Raw genomic sequence first — 16,555 nt, 5'->3', positions numbered from 1 at the left:
CCATATCCATGCCTGGCACCTAGCACTGCCTATGGTGCTTTTGGAAAGTGATGTCCTTTAGCCTCAAGGGGTTGATACTGTGGCCATACCCTTGTGAACAGTGAAGGAAACTGAGGCACAGAGAATTTGGGAACTTGCTTGAGGTCACACCACTCTGTCATAAGACTTCTTGTGGTCCATGAAAATACCTTTTCTTCCCTGTTTCAAAATATTGCTGTCATCCATCACTGGCCCTTTTAAAAGTTATTTCAAAGCCGGGCGTGGTGGTGCACGCCTTTAATCCCAGCACTTGGGAGGCAGAGGCAGGCGAATTTCTGAGTTCGAGGCCAGCCTGGTCTACAGAGTGAGTTCCAGGACAGCCAGGGCTACACAGAGAAACCCTGTCTCAAAAAACCAAAAAAAAAAAAAGTTGTTTCAAGATAGCTGGGGAAGCTTTCTCTTCCCTGTTTCATTAAATGTAAACAAAATATAAGCTATTTTTGGATGGGCATATGTACACGGGCATGCTGTGTGTCTGGTGAGAAATTCCATAAAATGAAAACTGAGATTAATGTTTCAGATTATACAGTTCCCTAATTATACCTTAATTATTCATATAAAACAAGTAAAATGACCCCTGACAGAGACATAAATGATTTAGGTAGAATCAAATATTCATGAGATGATGCTGAGCCCCTGGGTGTGTCCTAAAAGATACACTCAAAATCTTTGCTTCCATGCTTCTGAAGCAAGATTGCATCTGTAGAAATCATACCGAGCTAGAATAATCGACAGCACTTAAGACACTGCTGGGGGGGGGGGGGTGCCTGTGTGTTTCTGCACTGACCTGAAAGGCACATGGAGATGTTGTATAGCACTTTAGAAAGTATTTTATAATAGCTTTATACCCATCAATTTGAGTACATAGCTTTATATGTGTTCAACTTTGTAATAATTTTGATAATATTCTTCCATGTAGTAGCAGGCCATCTACCTGTTTTAATATTTTCAAATGGCTAAAACATAGAAGGCGGCTGGAGAAGTGTCTCACTGGGTAAAGTGTTTGCCTCACAAGAGTGAGGACCTGACTTTAGATTCCCAGTACCTGTATAAAGGGTGAGTGAGATTGTACCTTCTTGTCATCTCAGTGCTGGGAGATTGAGGGAAGAGGACTCAGGGCTCACTGACCTGCAAGCCCAGCCAATCAAAGAACACCAGGTTCAGTGAGAGGATCTTCCTCTCAAAATAAGCTAAAGGGCTGCTATTGAGGAAGACACCTGACATGGACCTCTGACCTCTATACTGATGCTCACCGTATATACACATGCTCACGGGAACACACACACACACACACACACACACACACACACACACGTGCACAATCAGAAGAATAATACTTTATTATGCATAAAAATTCCATTGAGTTCCAAGTTTCATTGTGGTTAAATAACGCTTTTGTATAATGTAGTCTCATTTGTTCATTTGCATATGGTCTCTTTCTGCTTCTATCCTACCAAGTCTCCACCAGAGGCTCAATGCTCTCAAATCCTAAAATATTTACTAATGGCCATTAAAGGGAAAGTGTGCCGACCTCTATTCTAAAGCATGCCCCAAACAGAGCAGCACTGGAGCAATGCCATAGCTTGTTTAATTGGCACAAGAAACGCTTGCTTTTACTTCATTTTATCCTTTAATGCACTGTCCCAGTAATTGAACGTTTGCTGTGTATTTTTCAAAAGTTGGTGAACAAGTGCCTTTTGAATGCAATAAAGGGGGATTGATGTGATCAGGGCTCCTTCTTTCCCCACTAATGCTTCCTTTCCATAGCAAAGCACTGAGACTAATTGCCCTGTTTCAGAAATGGGTCATTAGTCTAGTCCCTATCTTTTATGCGGACCTAATTCTCATGCAGGATTCCTCTGCAAGGCTGTGACTGGGACCTTTTTAGGAAGAGGAGACAATGAGAACCGAGTGCTTCCCCTTCTCCAACACAGGCTTGCCTTTGGTCCTAAGCCAATCAGCGTATCGATTGGCAGCTTCCATGTATTTAGCAGCCAATAAGAATTTGTTGAATGAATGAATCAACTTTAGAGGGAACAAAGAGGAGAGTGAGCCTGGAGCAGTTTAAAAGAGAAACTTTTGTATGAATTTAGATAATCACATTCCCCTCACATAAACTAAAGCTTTATTGGAATGGAAATCCAAATGATTCTTGAATTCCTGGTCTTGGGGTTGGAGGAAGAGAGCTACTTTTTTAGTATTTGGGTTTTGAATTGGTCGATGTCTTTATGTTGTGGATGTTTTGATGGGTTGTCATGATCTGAGCATAATTTTCTTATGCATGGAGTTAAAGAAAGCAGGAGAGGAAATAGAATTATGGGCCAATATTTTCGTGAATTACTATTGATGAGGTTGTGCGCTGCACTGCTGGGCATGGGAAGTAATGATGAAAGTGGCCGTCCACAGCTCTGGCTGGCTGTTCACTGTTGTTGCCTTAATAGAGAACAAGACTCCAAATCCTTTTTAGTGCTCAGTTGCCTAAGGTTTTATTGTTGTTGTCTTGTTGTTTGTTTTTATTTTGTTTTGTTTTAGTCAAAGAGACATGCCTGTCACATGTGGCTTATTGTATGTTTCTCATCTGGTTTCTTGAATCCTGGGGCAGCTTCAAGAACCAGTGCTTCAGAAGTGTCTTGCTTTCTGGAAATATCTCCATTTTCTCCTATATATTAAATGGGATGTCTCAGTCTTAAAACTATTGTGGTGACTCTTTGCCACAATAGGGAGATGTAACCAGATTTCTGTCCCCCCACCCCTTCAAGGACACCAAAATATATCCCAGAAGAGGCTAAATTGGGGAATTGGGGCATTTAGTAGTCTCATTTACAAAGCATGGGGATTGGTGACTTGAAGGAATGTGAGCGACCTCCACATGTCTACATGGTGACTTCCCACAGCTGTGCACAGCTGTAATTCCCACTTCAGTTACTCTTGAATTCACTGTGTTCTAGTACCTTTTGAGACCAGGGTGCCATGCGTCATTAGGACTGAATGACGTACAGGTTGCTGACTCAGAAAGGATAGGCTGGGATCATGAAGTCCAATAATCCTCCCCTCCCTCTTCTTCCCCAGTGGCCTACAAACCCAACTTCTGGAGTCTCTTGTAAGCAGTCACAGCCATTGTGATGAAGGTGGCTGTAAGGCTCAGAGGATAGCGCTATATAACAAGAACCAATTAGTGCTCCAGGAGCCTTCTATAGCACCACCTTATTTACTGAAACCACTGGTTTTGACCTGTCTTATAGGAATGTGAGAAAGTGATCCACACCTTGGTAATCATAAACTTGACTAAAAGAATCAATGAACAAAAACAAAACAACAAAACTTACGTTTGTGTTTGAAACTCACTTTTCTTTCCTTCCCTTCCTTCCCATTTGACAGTTGCCATCCTGCTGAAAGACGATTATTTTGTGAGTGGTGCTGGACTGCCTGGCAGATTCAAAGCTGAGAAGGTGGAGTTTCACTGGGGCCACAGCAATGGCTCCGCTGGCTCAGAGCATAGCATCAATGGCCGGAGGTTTCCTGTGGAGGTGAGAGAAACTGGGGATCCCTGGGATTCTTCTTGTTGGAGGCTGTGTCCTTACCTCAGTCATTATGCAGGCTAGATGGACATTCCCTGCATTCTTCTCAGGAAACCCTCTGTGGCAAGCACAACAGAGAGCTTCCCACAAGTCTCTTCTTTGCTATAGAGGAGAGTCCTAAAGCACTCTAACTTGCCTGCTTAGGGATCCTTCATTCCCTTTGACACAGTCTCTCTTTTCAATCTGCTTCTAGCACCCTCTTTTCTGTGATGGTGACATTTTATGTGATGCTTAGAAGACTTTCTTGTCACTCTTTAGAAAATGAAAAGGCTGGTGATATGGAAAGAAGTCTCAGAATCTTCTCTGAGGTGTGACCTTCTTTGAAGAGTTTGTTTTGGGTTTTGGTCCCTTCCAGCAGGATGTGACTATTGATGGTATGAGCCACTGTCATCTTTTCTTAGAACTGATGGTAACACTGTTTCATTCCTCAAGCATTGTGAGGCCATCTTTTCACAAAGCCAGGCTGGCAACCAGAAGGCCATGGTACTGATGTATAGAATTGACAAAGGAGTCCTGTCGAAACCATACCTTCATTAGTGTCACCTGGCATATGACATGTATTGTGAGCCCCTTTTGCTTTCTAAGTGTGTTTTAGTTTTATTCTGTTGGGATAACACGTGCTGATTGGCTTGATGCCTATATGCTAAGCCTGACTGGCTTGTGGCCGATCTCACTAGATATGCAGGTAGTCCCTAGGGAATGCTGGGCTGTTCTAACCACAGGAATCAGATAACAGAATATCATTTTCAGCAACAAATGTTTCTCAATTTGTGTCCTGCTTTGATAGTCTGATAAATGTTTGGGACCCTCTTCATAATGAAAATACATGTATTTCACATGTATGTATGACGTATACAGCATTAGGTATATTACCTAGCTCTTTCAGCCTGTTTATGACCCTTGGGTGAGAACTCATGTAAGTTGGAACAGGCACTGGTATCTCTGCTGTGGAGTGCTTTTGAGCTCAATGGGACAGTCTTTCTGCCTCAGCATTTCCGCCTGTACTCTCACGACACAGACCATTTAGATCCAAGAATGTGTGAAGCTTTTACCCCAGCAGTGTGCCGAAAGTTCCATGCGCCGCTCTGCCTGTCTGTTCCTTCCTGCACTACCTCTGTGTGGAGATTATGTAGATCCTGCAGACAGCCTCACTGCTACCAGACTGCTGCAGATGAACCTCAATTGGGTCCTCGATCTGCAGTAAAACGGGGTTCCGGTGGTTATAGGCGGGCAAGGAATTGGTGAGAAGGGGGTGACAAATATGAACACAAGGGAATGTGATATCTGAATGTAATTTTGTCAAAGTCAGTTTTATATTACAGGAAACAAAGAAATTAAGTGATACATTAAGGGCATTCAAGGTACATTGAAGTTTTCTGATGCAAAATTACTTTGACAACAAAACAGTGGGAGTGCCTATTTAAAAGCTAATGGAAACCAGCTGGGATAAAATCAATGTTAACAATTGGGATCAAAAGCAGCCCCACCTAAAGTCAGCTTAATCTTAGAAGTCAGGGTCACACCCTTGCCATAGTTCCAATTCTAGTCTATTGTATAGTCCACCTTCCCCCTAGGCCATTGTAAATCCCTGTGTATGGGTGTAACTCAGCTATCTATAGTTCTAAGTTTTTACTCTAGTTCCTTCTTAGACCATAAGCTTCCTTCTTCCTAGATAACTGTAAATTCTTGCATATGAGAGTAGCTTGGCTATTATCCTAAGTGATTGTGTGTGTGTGTGTGGGGGGGGGGGTTCTACTAATAAGTAATGTAGTCTGCCACACATAATTATAATGAAGATTCTAAGTATACTTTGCTAAGCTTGCCCTGAGATTTCTAACTCTTACCCAGTAAAATGTTGTAAGAAAGCATGCAAGACCCTCCACACTATCGCAGGGACAAATCTGGGGCATTCTAGCTATGGGAATGCCAAATTTCCAAGAGACTAAGTTTCCATGAACTTCTCACCTCAGGACTGCCTCAGGTTTTTGGGGCCTGTCATGCGTGTCACTACTGGAGTGGATGTAGCACCAGACAACCTCTGCTTCCATCACAAGTTGCTGCCTGTGAGACTCCGGACACCCCTCTTCATTATTGACTTTCTGGTATAGCTCATAGACCTTAGTCACACCCACATCTCCCAAGTTCGCTGCAATGGATATTTGAAAGGTTCTAGACAATGTAATTAGAGAAGAGGAAACGTGATTAGGTCTGGAGATCCTGGGTACAGGAGCTTGTGAGGTTCCCAAGAGTCAGTTCTTACTCATTTAAGTGTGGACTGTGTACAGTAATGTCTGGCCTAGTGCTGGTAGCTGGGGCAGGGCAGCTTACTAAGACCTGTTCCTTCAAATCTTTTGGGCTTGGGCTGGCTGTCGCACTTTTTCCTCTGTCTAGAGAGCGGGTGATAAGGCTAGTTACACTATCAGACAAGGTAACACAAAGAACTTCTTTACAGGCAATCCCAAGACACCATGTTGGGGCAGGGTGGTGTTTCCGAACTGGCCTTATGGACAGTTTATTTTCTCTTGACAAGGATTCTCTAGTTTCCTGAAGGATCAGACACCAAAACCCGTAGATGAAAACATATACATGCATGAATGCATATCTGCATGCATTTATACACACGCTCACATGTATCATAGTATCACCTACACTGAGATAGATCTCTCTCTTACATACTGTTCCTAGAGACACCAGAAGTAACTACTCTGAAAAAGTGATTGATGTTTTCTATGATTTGTTTAATTAATTTGTAGCAGCCAAATCTCCCCTGTACACCCTTGTCTGTAGGACTCCCTCTCCTGGTCACACTAATTATATGAGTCCGAGGAGAGTTTCAACTTAATGGGCCCTCCTGCCCTGAAAATAGAATGCGTCACTTCTAAGAAGTCTTACCTTTATTTATACATGGCAAATTTCCTTCCTAGTATCACAGTTCCATGGTGTGGGCTTTCTCTTCTGGTCTCACCCCACCTCCCCTTCCAATGGGCAGTGCAGGTTGAAGGGCTGGTATAATACCAGCTTTGCTCTGAAACCTCCTTATTCAAAACAAAAGAACTGTGCTCTGGAGCAGGATGGGGAGGTGGGGCTTGTTCTTCATGTGCAATCACACCCTCTACCTCGAGGGCGGTTCATCATGCGCACACTGTGTACAGCTGCGACCTATGTTTTCTTTGAAGCTTTGGGTTTTGAAAGCTCTTTGACTTTTCTATTGCTTAAAGATGACACTAATACACTGTGGTACTGGTGATGCCCAGGCTTACTGTCTGGTCAAGCTGCTTGGGTTCTTGGCTTTCGGATGGCATTATAGAGTAAACCTGCCTGTGTGAAGCTGATTCCTCATGCCCAGCTGGTTCATAGCTTGCTTTCATAAACTGTGATAACATGTTGATGTTCTTCGTGGTATATTTGGAGGTACTTAAGTTGCAGGGATTAAAGGCAATTGGATCCAATTTAACTGTAAAATATGCACATGAAAGTTGCTCACTTCTGTCTCAAATGTGTATGTAAAACTTTGCGATAGCTTGCCTTACTAAAGTTCTTTATTTACACTAGCTCTTCCTGGTAATCCTGTCTGAGCATCTCAGAGTCAGCTTATTTCATATGGAATGAAACACGAGGACTTGACTGCTCCTGGGTAAGGGTTCGGGAGAAGGTTTATTGTGGACAGGAGGGAGGAAACAGCCAGAGCCATCTGGAAGGATCCTGACTGAGCATGGCCAGCAAGCTGAACTGGGCCATAAGAGGAGGGAACAGAGATAAAGAAAGGAAGTCAAAGAGAGAAAAAGGAGAGGAGAGAGAACTAGGAGACAAGAGGCCAGGAGTAAGCCCAGAGACCAGGAGGCAGAGAACAGAAGAGTACAGTGGATCAGGAGGGTACTTAGCCAAAATGGCTGAATTATATAAGGAAGAGAAATTGGGGACCAGAAATGAAGCCCATCCACTGGGAGGGAGGGCTTTCTGGTGAGGGACAGGTGAGAAGTTCTGGGAGGAGCCACAGGTACCAGCCTCTTTGATATGTTAACAAGTACCTCAGCTCACCATTTGTCCAGGGTTTCTTTGAGACCTAACATGTATCTACATTATATTCCAAGAAAAGTTTCAGTTTATTGTGGAAAAATAGCTCTGCATCCCCGGTATCATTTTTGTATGTGCCATGTATAAATGTGACTCTGTGTTATTAGAATGTTAAGGTCAGAGCCAAAGCTCTGGCAGCCCTAACAAGGTAGACTGGGCCATTTGTCCTCAAAAGGCCTATTAAATATATTTTATAAAGTGTAGCCCCATTGGGAAATAGAACAAAGAGGCCTGATCAAGTCCATTGTCAGAGTTCTGACATGAAGTTTATGCTCAAGTAGAGGGAAGAAGACCTCCTAGCTAAGCTGTCCTGGTTCATCTACGGCCCCTCCCACCACCACCTTCCAGGTTTCAGTCTCTTTTTCCACTGTGGAGCTTCGGAGCTGCAGAGCTGTAGAGATGGTTCAGTTGATACAGTATGTGTAGCCTGAGTTTGGTCCCTCATACCCTTGTGAAAAAGCCAGCTATGTTGACATATAAGTCCTCATCTTGTGTAGCCCGCTTAGCCTAATTGGTAAGGTTCCAGACAATGGGAGCCCTTGTATCAAAAGAAATAGGGTGATTAGTTTCTGAGCAGTGACACTTTTGATTGTCTGGACTGCGCAAGTGGAGATACATACCTTACTTGCAGAGAAATCTCTTTTTGGGAAATAGACTTCCTCTCTGGTTCACCAGGTTCCAGCCTTTTCCTTCTCCCAGCAAGTAGTTCCTGAGCATATTCCAGCATGGGGAGGGTATTGTTTTAATAGTCTGGTAACAAAAGGGATGGGCACAGTGTACCTTAATTCCTGCCATTGCAGTTAGAAAGAGGCATTGTTGAGGATGTCAGTGAGGTTGGTGGAGTGGGACCAATGGGACCGCCCTCCCTACGACCTCTCCGAGAACAACAATCATCTTTTCTGATGGTTTGGCGGCCATTGTTACTGTTGCCAGTGGTATGCTACTGGTTTCTAGTTGAGGTCAGGATCCTGGTAATGTGCCAGTGTATGTAATAACCGTCTGTATAAGAAGCCATCCAGCCCACAGATGTCACTAGTGTCACATGTGTGAGCTGCCAGAGCAAAAAAAAAAAACAAAAAGAAAAGCATGCATTTAGTGGGATTAAGCCCCCTTCATCTTGGGGACACTAACCATAAACACTTTAAATACTGAGAACTTTGTTTCTTGTGCAGTAACTGTGGCCTCTTGTGTTGGTTACAAAAGCAATGTACCTTGTGGTTTGACATATAGCTCAACCCCATAATTTCAGCAACTGTGGCAGGCTTCTGCCCTGCAGGCTGAATTTTAAGCATGTGTCTGATCAGAACCTGGTCCTGCTCCCTGAGGGTAAACTGCAACAAAGCCAACCTTGTAGATTTTGCTCCTTCCCATGAATCCTTTGAAAATACCTATGCCTTTTAGGCATCCACAGTTTAGACCTGTCTCCATTTTCCTGGCTGAAATCCTAGATATGGACTTATAGTAGATTGGAGCCAGTCTAATTGTTAACTAGAAAGTCACTATACAGTCCACTCAAAGTCAGTGCTTTTCAAAAGCCAGCTATTTTTCTTTCTTTCCTTCCTTCCTTTTTCCTTCCTTTCCTCTTCCTCTTCCTCTTCCTCTTCCTCTTCCTCTTCCTCTTCCTCTCCTCTCTTCTCTTCTCTTCCCTTTTTTCCTGTAAAATCAAACTCAGAAAAGTAATTAGGAGTGACTGCAGTGTCCTGTTGTAGGACAGACCCGTCCTTGGGTATGCTCTGCTGCCCTGCATCAGTTTCCTTGCTGACTGACGGTTTCTTTGTATGTTCTGCCTTACAGATGTTAGTGACACACAAGTAGAACTGGAAGCCACTTGCCTGCCTCCAGATGTTTGTGTTGTGGAGGTGACACTGCAGGCGACCAATCGCTGAGCCATAGTGCCCTTTCAGTTGTTATAGATGGACTCCGAAGCAGAGGGACATGGTGCCAAGAGGGGAAGGATCTTGGAGATAGTGATGGAGATAAAGATTAAGGGATGACTCTGATCCTGCTGTGAGAGCAGAACTATGCAAAGGTCCCAAGGTTGGTGACATTGTGTCACCATGAGTGTTGTCATAGGCAAAGGGGACTTTGCTTATGTGAGGTAGTATAGATTCAAACTATTCTGGTGAAAGGGACAGTAGTGTTAGAATGGCTCAGTCTTTGTTTTGTGGCTCTGGACGTCATTGCTTCTGCAGTTCTCCTAAGAATGTTAATTTCTGTTTCTCCTTTCCTTGTACCATATTCCTTCCTTGGCCTGTGGTTGATTCTGTAACTGACAGTTCCTAACACACAAACAGGAATGGAATCATGGCACATGTCTACTAATAATTGAAGTTGGAGTGAATTCAAAGGAAAACCTCTAGACAGAACATCCGAGAGCTCCATTAAAGTGGAGGTTCATTGCGTGCTTGTTGTCTGAGGTAATTAAAATCGTATTTATTACAATAAGAGATTACAGGAGTTGTTGATTCAGACTTTTTATGAGTTGAAGTCTTCAATAAGCTTAAATGATCCAAATTGATTATCTGTGCCCTTCCCAGCTAGACTCACAGCTGGTTTGCTTCAGCTCTAGTTAGGGCATCTTAGCAAGTACCGAGAAACAAAGACTTCCTTCTTACTATGTTTCATGTACACATTACCATATGTTACAGGGTGACAATTTGTTATCTCAGACTCTGGAGGCCAGATGTTTTAGGATCTCCAATCTTTTTTAAGAAAGGCTCCTGTGTGTGTCTGTAAATAGCTTCATGTCTCTTCACATCAGGTTTCATCACCAAATAAGTTCTATCAAATAAATAAATAAATAAATAAATAAATGCAGCAAGATCCCTTTTGATCTTGGAGAACTGTGCCATCAGGTGGTTCTTGTGTCCCATGTATGGCTTCATTGTTTTATTACAGAGAGTCCTGGTCACTGTAGCCCTGACGCAACATATTGACTGTTTTTCTGTCTGCAAGACTGAATGTCTTTTGGTGTTTTTCTGAACCTCTTCTGACAGTATGCTATGAACATTCTGGGTCAGGGTGAGGGACTGTCCAGTTCTCGGCTGACTTCTTTTCGTGTTTCCTTCTCCCATATTCTGTTTGGCCTTGTATCTGCCTTTTCTCCCTCTTTCCCCAGCCGTGCCCAGGAGAGCCCTATCTGCTCACAGCCTGCCTGCCCACACAGAGCAAGACCCACAGCTTCCCTTTGATGAAACACATCTTGCATCTGCCTTGGAGTCCCTCTGCCTCTCTCTGGCAAGATAGTGTGTGCTATGACCCCTAGGTTCCGGCTCAGGAGTTCCACGTCCACCTTCCGTCTGCTAAGCCCGAGCACAACTGACCCATGGTATCACCCTCTCCACCCACTGCATGCATGGTAGTGTCTTTACAGCTCAAATAATTGTCAGAGCATCTGCACATGTCCCACTTTGATCTCTGGCCTCCATAGTTTGATGTGGTCTTAATGTTAGCTCCACTCCTTTCTGCATTCTGCTGAGGATAAATTTAAGCACAGGCATGCCTTCATAAAGGTTTATGCCATATTCTAGTATATTAAGGGATTTGAAGCATCTTCCACTTTAAAAATTAAACTGCTCACTTATGTATGTGTGTATGTATGTATGAAAATGCCACAATGATGGCTATCACTTTGTATAGCAACAATAAATAATAAAGGAGAAATCAGTTCAGCTTTATTTAACAATATCTGTTTAAAATTTTTCTTTCATTTGGTGTGTGTGTTTAGAGCACACGTGGAAGTCAGAAGGCAACTTGCAGGACTAGTTTCTCTCTTTGACCATGTAAATCTTTAGTGTTTTATCTCAGGTTGTCAAGCTTGGCCAAGGCAAGAGCCTTTACCCACAGAGTCATTTCACTGGCCCCTAACACAGTATCTTTTTAAACTTATATGAGAATTACCCTTTTCCTTTATTAGTATGGCAGTATTTCCTTTCCTTTTGGAAATGCTGGTTTAAGTATTTCTACTCTCTGGTTGACAGTTCAAATGTCCATATGTCCTCAGAGGACACAAGGACTGTTTTGACATTTCTGTCATCTTGAAAATCATACTGGCACCTTGCTTATTCAGAACTACTTGTTTAAGGTCCTTATGAACTTGGTAGCATCTTGATTTGTCACCAGAGAGAACATCCCTGAAGGGGTACTGAACCATGTTCTGTTAATGATAATGCTATCTCCCCCCCAACCCATCCCCCACTTTTCTATATACAACAAAATCCTTAGAATCCTTCTGAAACAAACTTTCTTTACGGAGTCCATTGTCTTGCTTGCCTTTCTGTTGGATGTTGAGGGTACTGTAGGGCTACTTCTATGCTTTCCTGGTGTCTGTTGGTTATTTGCTCTGAAGTGACGTCTGTCAAATGTCCATGGGTCTTCCTGAAACTTAGATGTTGACTTTGTTACCATAAAGAGTCTATTTAAAAGTCTAGTGTTCCCTTGGGCTTAGCTGTCCTTTGTCTGTCATATATAGGAGTCTTCTCAGTGGTTCCGTTGATGTGGGTTGTTACAGAGGTTTCGTGAAGGGAAGGAACCTGTTCCCTGTGCAGTCAACAGCCATCCTTAGATGTGGACTAGGCTGAGGGCTGCTGGGAGATGTGTCACCCACATGTTGTCCCATGTTGCTAGTAGCTGACCCATTTTGAGACTTTTAACCAAGGACATGACAAACCTTGAAAACTAGACCAGTAGACCTAGTAGAATTGGAGTCCTACTTCAAGAAGAAGCCTGGTGACCCAGGGCCTTCAGACAGCCATGGAGAAGACTGGGAATGTAGTGTATGATGGGTGTGGAGAAATCATGTTATAAACAAATGTAATGAATACTGTGTGTGTTGAGAAATTTCAGATGTTTCTTCATTTGATTCCATATTGGGCTGTAGGGAAGCTCTAGTTCCATGCCCATCTTAATCTCAGAATGCCTGAACTCATGTAACACTGAGAGGTTTGACCCATATTGATGCTTAAGAGCTGTGGTTCTCAACCTTCCCAATGCTGCCACCCTTTAATACAGTTCCTCATGTTGGGGTGACCCCAACCACGAAATTATCTTTATTGCTACTTCATACTATAAATTTGGTACTGTTGTGAATCACAATATCTGATGTAAAAGAAGTCTGAAGGGCTACCCTACCCCCCACAGGGTTAAGACCCACAGATTGAGATGTGCCTCAGCTCAGGAGTCTGGGAAATGTAGGCCATGCTTGTTTATATTTGATGCATGATTCCCCTCCCCTCCCCCCCTTTCTCTCTTTCTCTTTTGACATTGCTTTGGTCAGTTTTTAAAATTATCCAAGAAATACTGTTGGATTCTTCATCTATAGTATAATAGGAAAGCAGAGGGGCTTCTAATGGTCGCAGATGAACCAGAGAGACCATATAAATGGTACAATATCTGTTGAGAATGTCTTAGTGTGTACCTAGGCTGACCAGTTCTGTCTAGCCCATGAGAGCTGCACCAGCTTAGAGCAAATGTCAGAGGAACCACACATTACTCTTCAGAGTTTTTATAATGCACACTAAAAGAGATAAGGAGAAACAGGTAGTTTGATTTACATCAAACCATTTATTTTATACAGATTATTTTATTATTATTTATCATAAAAGCTACTATAATTTTATTGATTTTAATAATCTGTTATATTTGCCCTAATATTATTCCAACATAAAACCAACTATAAAAAGTTATGACTGAGATCTCTTGCATTCTGTTTTTAATACTAAATCTTTGAAACTCAATTTTTCTTATTAATTTTTTTTATGGTAGGTGGAGCACACTGCCAGAGCATGTGGGTAGAGGTCTGAGGACAACTTGAGAGAACCATGCTCCTTCTGCCATGTGGGTCCCTGGGTTTACACTCAGCTCACCAGGCTTGGCAGCAAGGTTCATTACCTACAGAGCCATCTCACTGGCCAATTCATGAACAGCTTAGTTCTGTCTGGACAAACCACATTCGTATCTCATGTGCTCACTAGCCATGTGCAAGTTATGCCTCCAATGTGGAAACATGGAGGCTTACAGGCTCCAGACCATAATAATGGAGTTAGATTTAGAGTTAACAAGAAACTAATGGAAGTTATTCAAGAGGGGTTTCTGTCATGTTTGCTCTTTTAATAAGAACAAAAGAGGTCAAAGTAAATAAAGTAACTAATGATGTAGGATGAACAACTTGAAGGGTCTAATTCACAGCCTAACTACTCCAGGTCATAGTGAGATGCCTCCTAAACGATTATGCTGTAGCTGCTGAACCACTAGGGGTGAATGCAGGTTGGTATCTGTGTGATCTCTCGGGTAAGTTACTCCTGTATGATGTATCAGATAAGTGATTGTTTCACTGTAGTAACCATTTAGCATGGTCTCAGGCCTCGTATACTCACTCTTAACTCTGAACATTAAAGTATGTTAAAATACCAATAGGTTTTTACAGATCTTCTGTTTCATCTTGGGGTATACTGTCTTTATCATAGATACTTCAGCTGCATGTATCACAATTTATTTCTTCATATGCTTTCTGGTTTTTCTCTCTTTTTCCCCTTTGTAATGTTTATTGCTAGAACTCTGAGCTCGTTCTTTTCAGAATCCTTTTCCAACCTGAAGAACTCAAATAAAGCTGGCTGGCAAGACCTTTCTGCTCTAATGGCCGAGACCTCAGGCAGCCTGGTCACGTGGATTGTGAGTTCAAGTCCAGAGGATTTACTGGCTTGAGGCTCACACCCCCCAACACTCCCTTTTATTGTGTCCTGTCAAAACTGGAGCACAAAGGTTTCAAGCTACCTTAAATCTAAAGCCTTTAGCTCCTTCTTTAGTGCCACCGCCTTTCAGAAGGGAGGGACAGTCAGAAAGATTTATAAGGAATAGAAAGAAGTCAAGTTTGAAAGAAAGTCTATTTGCTCTTACTCCTTTAAATCCCTGGCAGAGAAATTCACAGCATCCCTGAAAAGGACAGGAAGGACATTCTGAAGGCTTCCGAACTGCATTGTATGCCTGGCACTGTGTTCAAAGACGACTGTGTTCTGGAAACATCTATGGGAATCTATGAGCACTAGCTAGACAAATTCAGCAAAACTGAATTGTATGTAAAAAAAAAAAACCAAAAAGAAAGAAATGTTCTCTCTTGAGTTGTTGACCATTTTTTAAATGACAGGACTTTAAAACTCAGATTAAAATGTGGAGGATAACTTGTAAACCCCAGCTCTTACCATTGACATATACCTCTCACATCTGACTTTCTCCATTAAAGCCTGGCAGCTTTACTGTAGCACAGCCAGTCTTTCAGATACATTTCTTAGTTGTCTGTCAATATTTAGCATTCCAAGATCACAAGTGACTTGGGATAAACAAAAGTTCCAGTCCTCAGTCACCCCTGGGTTTGCCTCTCCCATTGAGTTTGCCTCTGCAACTCTCTTTCTCTATCACTTCTTATCTCAAGTATCAACAGGATGCCTGTGGGTTCAAATCCTGTAACTGGTTGTGAAACACACTATGTGTATATGCCCTGCATCCTTGTCTTAAATCTTTACTGTAAAAAGTTAGCTTTGATCTAGTATATTTACAAAATCCTATTAGATGTATTCTTCTCTTAATAGTTTGATAACCAGTAAATGTGGGCAGTGTCTAAAATAGTCCAGCACAGAGACCTGATTGGTTTTTCTTTAGCCATTTAACTGAGGACTGCTCCAAATCAGGTCCCTAGGCCTGAATATTTGCATATCTGTGGTACGGGAAGAGAACCTTCTGGGACCTTCAGGATGGAGCTCCCGTCCCTTTGTTCTCTGTGTGGAAGGTTTGGGTGTCTGCATTGTGCTCTTCTCTAGTTTCTAGACTTCAGTGTATTGGTGCCTTTGGAGGTTTCCCCATCTCTTATGGGACAGAGTCCCATCTTGGGAATTTTACTTCTCTAGGTCCTAAGGTAGGTGTGTGCCTGGAATATTTGTGGTACAGCTTGGAGTTTTGCATCCTCAGAATAGAGGACAAAAGGGCCATGACTCAGGAAACAGTCATCTTCCCAAGGGAACCAACCTCTGGCCTTGTAGCACAGACGAGATGCGAAGCTGTTGATATGTGGCTCTCATCAGAGAAGCAGTAAGAGTTTAAGAATTCCTAGCTGCTCTGGAAAGTAAGACCCCTGAATGCCCGAGCTTGTTGAGAAGTTGAGGTTTCTACTTCCCCAGAGATTACAGCTTGGAACAGAGGTAGGGGAATGGGAGTAGCCAGTTCTGACTTGTTGAGAAGTAAATACACCCACGTCTGGGGAGGCAGGATAGCAATGCTCATTTGGGTGATAAAGTTTGTATTTCTTGATTTTTTTTTAAATAGGAAAAAATTAAGGAGAAAATCATGAATAACTGCCCAATATAGCCCTTAGGTCTTTTAAGGGAAAAAAATCTTTAAAATGTCTGATGATATAGTATTCACATTCCAGTTTTCATTGCATAATAAATGTGATATGCTGAAGAACAGCAGAGCACAGAGAAGTGGCTGTTAAACCTAGCATTAATAAAAGAAGCTCCGTTTTCAGTGTAGATTTAAGTTGATAGACTTGCACTATGTGGAGCTGGACCTGGCTTGTTCTGAAGCATCTTTTCAACACCCAACTTAAGGTGGATTTCCTCAAACGTTTTAATCCAGTGAGGGTATGAAAACTCAAGGCATTTGTTATCAAGCATGCTGCAAGTCTGTTTGGTCCTTGGGCAGCTCTTGGTGTGCAGTGTAGTCCTTTCCATGATGGACATAACATCCATGCTGTGCAAAGAGCCCCAAATCTGCCCTTGAGAAGCTGGTAGGAGAAGCCAGAATGTTTGGCATCTTAAGTGTGGCAAGTACATACCCTGCCTACAGTGGTTTATTAGAAGGGAATCTGTTATCAC

General features: G+C 42.5%; 1 protein-coding gene across 3 annotated transcripts in view; it reads left to right on the top strand.

The window, feature by feature from the left end:
- Positions 1 to 16,555, top strand: part of Ptprg (protein tyrosine phosphatase receptor type G) — a 682,360-nt gene that overhangs the window by 403,725 nt on the left and 262,080 nt on the right. For all 3 annotated transcript variants that reach the window (XM_021181278.3, XM_021181279.3, XM_029468957.2), the window contains exon 4: positions 3,418 to 3,566. In XM_021181278.3, the coding sequence (XP_021036937.1) occupies positions 3,418 to 3,566 (149 nt within the window). The remainder of the gene's footprint in view (positions 1 to 3,417; positions 3,567 to 16,555) is intronic.

This window comes from Mus caroli, unplaced genomic scaffold, assembly GCF_978045245.1.
Source record: "Mus caroli unplaced genomic scaffold, Mus_caroli_1 scaffold_12, whole genome shotgun sequence".
Classification (NCBI taxonomy): Eukaryota; Metazoa; Chordata; class Mammalia; order Rodentia; family Muridae; genus Mus; species Mus caroli.
Note: the sequence above shows the minus strand (reverse complement) of the source record. Positions and strands in the feature narration are given on the sequence as shown.